Source organism: Oncorhynchus tshawytscha, unplaced genomic scaffold (assembly GCF_018296145.1).
Source record: "Oncorhynchus tshawytscha isolate Ot180627B unplaced genomic scaffold, Otsh_v2.0 Un_contig_7124_pilon_pilon, whole genome shotgun sequence".
Lineage (NCBI taxonomy): Eukaryota > Metazoa > Chordata > Actinopteri > Salmoniformes > Salmonidae > Oncorhynchus > Oncorhynchus tshawytscha.
Genome location: NW_024609035.1, coordinates 18,576 through 26,540, shown reverse-complemented (window position 1 = coordinate 26,540; position 7,965 = coordinate 18,576). Strand labels below are relative to the sequence as shown.

Below are 7,965 nucleotides of genomic sequence, written 5' to 3'. Positions count from 1 at the left end.
GAGAGGGAGAGAGAGAGAGTGAGACAGAGAGAGAGCGACAGAGAGTGGGAGAGGGAGACAGAGAGAGAGCGACAGAGAGTGGGAGTGGGAGAGGGAGACAGAGAGTGGGAGACAGAGAGTGGGAGAGGGAGACAGAGAGTGGGAGAGGGAGACAGAGTGGGAGAGGGAGACAGAGATTGGGAGAGGGAGACAGAGAGCGAGACAGAGAGTGGGAGAGGGAGACAGAGAGCGAGAGAGTGTGCTTCCATCCCCGGACCAGAGTAGGATCACAGCCTTGTGTTCTGCATCTCAATGGGCCCAGCCACCAATACTGATGAGCCACAGTGTGTGTGAATTCCCATATACAGCGTTATCTGTTCTGGGTAAACGGATAGAAATCACAGTCCACACTGTCCCTAAACTTCACTTTGACCTGGGCATTCACATCACTCACTATTCAGTATAGCATTGTTTCTAAATACATTAAAGAGCCAAGGGAGTCAGATGTAGATTTGGTCATGAGTGATTTGTTTGCAGTTTTCTCTGAAAGGAATGGAAGACGATGCTTAATAAGATGAAAATATGTCTTCAATTCATAATAATTCTCTGTTTTCTTTTACCTTTAACGTTCTACGTTTGAATCCCTCTCAACAGATGCTAACATTCCATTGAGGAAAATGCTTATCCAAATCTGCCCCAGATACTGCGGTGGCAAGGGGTGTGATGTAACGCTAATGCCTTTACCTCTGACTGGCTTTAGGAAGGTTTCGGAAGTGCTGTTTATTGGTCACTAATGGAAAAAGCACCCCCCCCCCATGGACTCAATTGTGCCATTTCCTCTTGTTCCTGCTATGGATGCTGGGTTAGTATTCATGACTTTGTTAGGAACAGATGGTTAGAGACCCTGAACGCCTGATGCTGTGATGAAACATTCATACCACTTCCTGTGGGATTTAAGCCCTTTACTCGGGGGGGTGTGTAGGTATCGTGGGCTATTACCCTGTGTTGTGTGACACCCTGTCACCAGTATTCCCCGTTCCCCTTGACAGAAAGACGATCCTGGTAAAGGTTGAGTGCAACATTCACTATTTATTGCACAGTTGGTCTTGTCCAGTCCTATAAAAGTCTGTTGTCCTCCTGCAACGCGGACTCAGTCACCCCTTAGAGAGAATGGCAACATTCACTGTGTGTGTTGATGCAACAGCTGGCATACAGGGAATCTATGAGGACGGTGCTTTGCATTTAGTTCAGACGGCTGAAAGTAAAAGTCAATGGTCTTCATTATGAAATCCTCGGGAGTTGAATTTACATTTGTAAACTGGTGTTTATCTCTAGTTTCTTTTTCTTTAAATCAAACATTTTGTGCTGTTCCTAAACCAACAAGTGAACTCCCACCCTTAGATGACTTTAAGAATTCTTAAGTTGTAGTGCAAATTTGAAATCAAAGACAAAAACACAAACATAACCCATGAAAATTATAAGGCAACATTTATAAATATATAAAAAAAATAGTCATCCGGGAACTATCTTTGTTAGGAAAAAGGTACAAAAGTTTTGTCCTGCACGAGTGAGAGTGACATGTTTTTCAGTTCCTCAGCTGACTTTACTGCCTTATAGCCCAGCTGATGTAGAACCTTGTGACACGTGGCCTGCGTGTACTCCACCATGTCATAGGACAGTTTCAAGCGCCAGCTCTCGGCGTTGGCCGCTGAGTCCCTCACCGTACCGTACTTGTGTTTAGCCGACAGCTCGGTGCTGCCCCTAGTGTTGGTCTGTATCCATTCCTCCACACTCTTGTCCATCGGCAGACCCAGGAAGTCATATATCTCCATGGTCTTCAGCAGAGGGTTCCTGGACAGATCCTCGTAACGCACCAGCATATACTTCCCTTTGAGCCAGTGGGGGTGGCTGAGTCCTGTGGACACAGAGCCGAGGAAGTCCTCACAAACCACCGTCAGCTGGCTGAGGTCCAGGTTGTAGGGCCTCCGCCCTGTGGCCCTCCAGATCCTCCACAGACGGTAGGTGTCCCGGAAAGTCTCGATCCGCGACGACAGGATCCCGCGAGGGTCGCGCACCAACTGGATAACCTTGATGTTCAGCCGAGGATCCTCCACCAGCGCCCGCAGGTCCCCGATCTCCGGCACACGCACAACCTTGATCGCCACATGGCGCTTCTCGCGGCAGGCATCGGCCGCCAGGGTCATGTTGAGGGAGGCACACTTCTTGACGCAGTCACCCTCCTCTACATTGGCGTCGGTGGGTCCAAAGGCATCACACACGGGCAGCGAGCATAGCGCCCGGCTGGCCCCTCTACGGAACAGCTTGTCCGTGGTGTGGTTGGCCGGCGCCGGCTTAATGTAACTCTCTAGGAAGTAGAGGTCACAGCCGTAGAGGCTCCGCAGGAGATCGCGACTGGCACCCAGCATCACCCTGCGGTCGGCTGCGTTGCGGCTGTGAGATAGCCGAGGGATCAGAGTGGTCTGGACATGGTAGAGGGGCTCGAATAGGTAGAAGATGTCAGCATGCTGGTTGAGCAGCTGGCCCACGAAGGAGGAGCCGCTGCGCGTTGTAGCCAGCACCATGATGTGGGTCTTACGGGAGGCGTTGAAGCTGAAGTAGGGGTACTCGTCGCAGCCGGCCCGCCCCTCTATGGGGGACTCTGTCTCGGGGCCTCCCAGGAGGCCACAGTTCTGGGGGCTTGGCACGGGGCAGAGCTGGAAGGGCTTGGAGGTGAGAGTCCGGATGGCGGTGTACTGGATGGCGATGGAGGCCAAGGCCAGCAGGATCACTGCCTTCCAGGAACATTGCATGGCTGGGCCACTTCATTGAGACGCCGGCGGTCAGAGACAAGTCATATACCTGAGGGGGAAGGAAATAATGGTTACACTAGAGAACAATGGAGTAACCCTGCTATTGATGCATATCATTGTACTATAGCCTCTCATAAAGAACTGAACTTGCAACAGTTGTTGTGAAGTGTATACAAGTTATGTAATGATGCATGCATCAAGTGTGAAGAGCCTCAGTTTGATGTGTCAGTGTAGTGTGTTCTGTGTCAGTGCAGTGTATTCTGTGTCAGTGCAGTGTGTTCTGTGTCAGTGTAGTGTATTCTGTGTCAGTGTAGTGTATTCTGTGTCAGTGTAGTGTATTCTGTGTCAGTGCAGTGTGTTCTGTGTCAGTGCAGTGTGTTCTGTGTCAGTGTAGTGTGTTCTGTGTCAGTGCAGTGTGTTCTGTGTCAGTGCAGTGTATTCTGTGTCAGTGTAGTGTATTCTGTGTCAGTGTAGTGTGTTCTGTGTCAGTGTAGTGTGTTCTGTGTCAGTGCAGTGTATTCTGTGTCAGTGTGTCAGTGTAGTGTATTCTGTGTCAGTGTGTGTTCTGTGTCAGTGTAGTGTATTCTGTGTCAGTGCAGTGTATTCTGTGTCAGTGCAGTGTATTCTGTGTCAGTGCAGTGTGTTCTGTGTCAGTGTAGTGTATTCTGTGTCAGTGTAGTGTATTCTGTGTCAGTGTAGTGTATTCTGTGTCAGTGCAGTGTGTTCTGTGTCAGTGTAGTGTGTTCTGTGTCAGTGTAGTGTATTCTGTGTCAGTGTAGTGTGTTCTGTGTCAGTGTAGTGTATTCTGTGTCAGTGTAGTGTGTTCTGTGTCAGTGTAGTGTATTCTGTGTCAGTGTAGTGTATTCTGTGTCAGTGTAGTGTATTCTGTGTCAGTGTAGTGTATTCTGTGTCAGTGCAGTGTATTCTGTGTCAGTGTAGTGTATTCTGTGTCAGTGTAGTGTGTTCTGTGCCTCTGCTTTCTATGTGACCTCCAGCGATGCGCCAGATGGCTTTCCCTCTGTTGTGGCTTGTTGCTTCTACTGAATAAGCTGATATCAAAAGTCTCTTATGTCCACTGAATGCTCAATCACTAATGTACCGTTAGTTCACCCTCCACTAATCTCTGCCCTAAAGGCAGGGGTTGAGAGAGAGAGAGAGAGAGAAAGAGACAGATAGAGAGAGGGAGAGAGACAGAGAGAGACAGAGAGAGAGAGAATCAAGTAGCCAGAAATATAAATCAAAATGAATTGTTTCTCTGACCAGCTAGCTTTTGTAGTTGAAATAGTATGTCTGTGTAGAGGTGAGTGCAGAATATCATTCACAAAGACATGTAAACCATCCACAGTAGCACAACGTTCTACGGTTTGAATTAATGTCATAAAAAGGGGGAATCCATAAAAAAATGAATTAACATGACAATTCAAAAGGCTTTGTGTGGCAGTGATACATTATGTAGGATAAATGCCTTTGTATTTCTGTACAAAACTGTGATCACTCTGAATGGTAGTCAGTCACTACAATCAGCATTCATCATCATCAGCTCAGGCTCCTCTTTCGGGGCGCTCAGTTCCGCTCTGATTCCACCTCAACCGAATTCACATTGTTACACTGGGAACTAAAACCCAAACGCTGAAAAATAAAATGCAACGACTTTATTCCAAACTATAGGCCAAAATTAACTTTGAAATATTAAAATATCACAATGCTCCCTCTATCCCATATCACTACAGAACAATAAGAAATGTAGGACATTAGATGTCAGCGAAATAAGTCCAATGAATGGTAGGCCTAAGCATCTATTTGTTTATTTATTTTTTCTGTAGATAGTGATACCTATAGCCCAGGTTATTCCTCTGACAGACACTTGAGCCCAATATCATAAGAAATCAGCACACGATAAAAGAGCATAGACTATTACAATTGTAACAACGCATTAAACACCGCTTTGCCACTATGTGGATGGAATAATTGCGCCACCTGTAGAAAAGTGATGTTTTAAACAGCATGCGACTGGCAAGTAATGTCTACCGACAGAGATAACGGTTTGTGTCCGTCTGTGCGCGCGGGGACGCAGGGTAAGCTTCTCCGATGCATATACGCTAAATATAAACATGTCATGCACCACAACCAACTAACCAAACATAATGGAAGGCATGGATTGAATATTTGTAAAACAATAACTTTATCCACACATTGGTACATGTTTTAAATGAACCCACCCTGCTGCAATTAGATCGCATAATATAATGGAAACACATTGAGCACGTCTGTTTCCACAGGACAGCCTAGTTACCTTATTGACGGCTGTGTTTAAGGACTGCCGTCAATCGCAAAGAAAAGTAGCAGCCGTGCGATTTTTCCAATCACAGACAACGGGTCTGGTTTCCACTAAAGCAGTATCCCCGGTACGCTCCTCGGCTTTGTCCCCGCTTCTGCCATCGGGATAGCGGAGGAATAAGAGGAATATTCTTGCGCAATAGATCCATGAGTATTCACACTTAAGAAACCATTTACAAAACAGAATAGTGTCGGGAAACACCCTACACGAAAAAAATGATTCAAATGAAAGATGTGGAACACCAGGAGCTTCGTGCGCTGCATCCGTCGCGCAGTCAGGTTTCTTTCAACTGATGCGAGGAGGCTGTGTGCGTGTGAGGTAGGCTACACACGGACTGAATGTCTGGACCACCCCCAAACGCTCCTCTCTCTGGCTCTCACGCTCACACTCACTCACTCACTCACTCAAATTCAAACGCAGACTTAGTCAGGTTTTTAACCCAACAAGAACACTTGTCAGAATGTACCCAATGGCCACAATTATCCTGTTATTGGCCCCCACTGGGCCTGTTGTTTATTTGGATTAGTGTACGAGATTATTTCAGAAACTAGAGGAGATATTCGCTTTTCAAATAAGATATTAAGATGTTAAGTATATAGTATGTATAAGCTGGAAGTATAGGACTAAGCGTTGTTGTTCACTAGTTTACTCAATTAGGGGAGGGGTGGTAGGGTTAGAAAGTAATATAAAGGAAAATATATTTAAAACACATATGTGAATATATATGTATACATACATACATACATACATACATACATACATACATACATACATACATACATACATACATACATACATACATACATACATACATACATACATACATACATACATACATACATACATACATACATACATACATACATATATATATATATATACAGTAGAGGTCAAAAGTCTGGACACACCTACTCATTCCAGGGTATTTCTTTATTTGGACTTTTTTCTACATTGTAGAATGATAGTGAAGACATGCAAACTATGAAATAACACATATGGAATCATGTTGTAACCAAAAAAGTGTTAAACAAATCAAAATACATGACATTTTTTAGATTCTTCAAATAGCCAACCTTTGCCTTGATGACAGCTGTCATGCCCTGACCATAGAGAGCCCTTGTTTCTCTATGGTGTAGTAGGTCAGGGCGTGACTAGGGGGTGTTCTAGTTTAAATGTTCTATGTTGGTGTTTTGTATGGTTCCAAATTAGAGGCAGCTGGTAATCGTTGCCTCTAATTGGGGATCATATTTATGTAGCCATTTTCCCCACCTGTGTTTGTGGGATATTGTTTTGTGTTTGTGCATGTGCACCACTTCTTCACGTTGTTATTGGTTCATTGTTTTTGTTTAAAGTTTCACCGAAATAAAGATGTGGAACTTCAATCAACGCTGCGCCTTGGTTCGCTCATTACGACGATCGTGACAACAGCTTTGCACACTCTTGGCTTTCTCTCAACCAGCTTCATGAGGTAGTCAACTGGAATGCATTTCAATAACAGATGTGCCTTACTAAAAGTTGATTTGTGGAATTCCTTTCCTTCTTAATGTGTTTGAACCAATCAATTGTGTTGTGACAAGGTATGGGTGATATACAGAAGATAGCCCTATTTGGTAAAAGACCAAATAGTCCATATTGTGGCAAGTCCATATTGTGGCAAGAACAGCTCAAATAAGCAAATAGAAATGACAGTCCATCATTACTTTAAGACATGAAGGTCAGTCAATGCGGAAAATGTCAAGAACTTTGAAAGTTTCTTCAAGTTCAGTCGCAAAAACCATCAAGCGCTATGATGAAACTGGCTCTCATGAGGATCGCCACAGGAAAGGAAGACCCAGAGTTAACTCTGCTGCAGGGGATAAGTTCATTAGAGTTACCAGCCTCAGAAATTCTAACCCAAATAAATGCTTCACAGAGTTCAAATAACAGACCCATCTCAACATAAACTGTTCAGACAAGACTGCATGAATCAGGCCTTCATAGTTGAATTGCTGCAAAGAAACAACTACTAAAGGACACCAATATTAAGAAGAGACTTGCTTGGGCCAAGAAACACGAGCAATGGACATTAGACCGGTGGAAATCTGTTGTTTGGTCTGAAGAGCCCAAATTTGCAAGTTTTTGTTCCATCCGCTGTATCTTTGTGAGATGCAGAGTAGGTGAACGGATGATCTCCACATGTGTGGTTCCCACCGTGAAGCACGGAGGAGGTGTGATGGTGTAGGGGTGCTTTGCTGGTGACACTGTCAGTGATTTATTTAGAATGTAAGGCACACTTAACCAGCATGGCTACCACGGCATTCTGCAGCAATACTCCATCACATTTGGTTTGCGCTTAGTGGGACTATCATTTGTTTTTCAACAGGACAATGACCCAACACACCTCCAGGCTGTGTAAGGGATATTTGACCAAGATGGAGAGTGATGCAGTACTGCATCAGATGACCTGGCCTCCACATCACCTGACCTGAACCCAATTGAGATGGTGTGGGATGAGTTGGACCACAAAGTGAAGGAAAAGCAGCCAACAAGTGCTCAGCATATGTGGGAACGTCTTCAAAACTTTTGGAAAAGCATTCCAGGTGAAGCTGGTTGAGAGACTGCCAAGAGTGTGCAAAGCTGTCATGAAGGCAAAGGGTGGCTACTTAAGGAATCTAAAATAGTCTCAACGTTAACAGTGAAGGGGCAAGTCCGGGATGCTGGCCTTTTAGGTAGAGTTGCAAAGAAAAAGCCATATCTCAGACTGACCAATAAAAAGCAAAAATTAAGAGGGGTAAAAGAACACAGACACTGGACAGAGGAACTCTGCCTAGAAGGCCAGCATCTCGGAGTCGCCTCTTC

At 45.0% G+C, this 7,965-nt stretch overlaps 1 protein-coding gene across 1 annotated transcript; it reads right to left on the bottom strand.

Moving 5' to 3' along the window:
- Positions 1-1,048: 1,048 nt before the first annotated feature.
- On the bottom strand, positions 1,049-5,479 carry LOC112241710 (carbohydrate sulfotransferase 1-like). The gene is made up of 2 exons (XM_042314046.1): positions 5,083-5,479; positions 1,049-2,838 (listed from the first exon to the last, which is right to left on the bottom strand). Exon 2 carries the CDS (start codon positions 2,787-2,789, stop codon positions 1,512-1,514), a length of 1,278 nt encoding a protein of 425 aa, XP_042169980.1. The 5' UTR covers positions 2,790-2,838; positions 5,083-5,479; the 3' UTR covers positions 1,049-1,511.
- Positions 5,480-7,965: the final 2,486 nt, after the last annotated feature.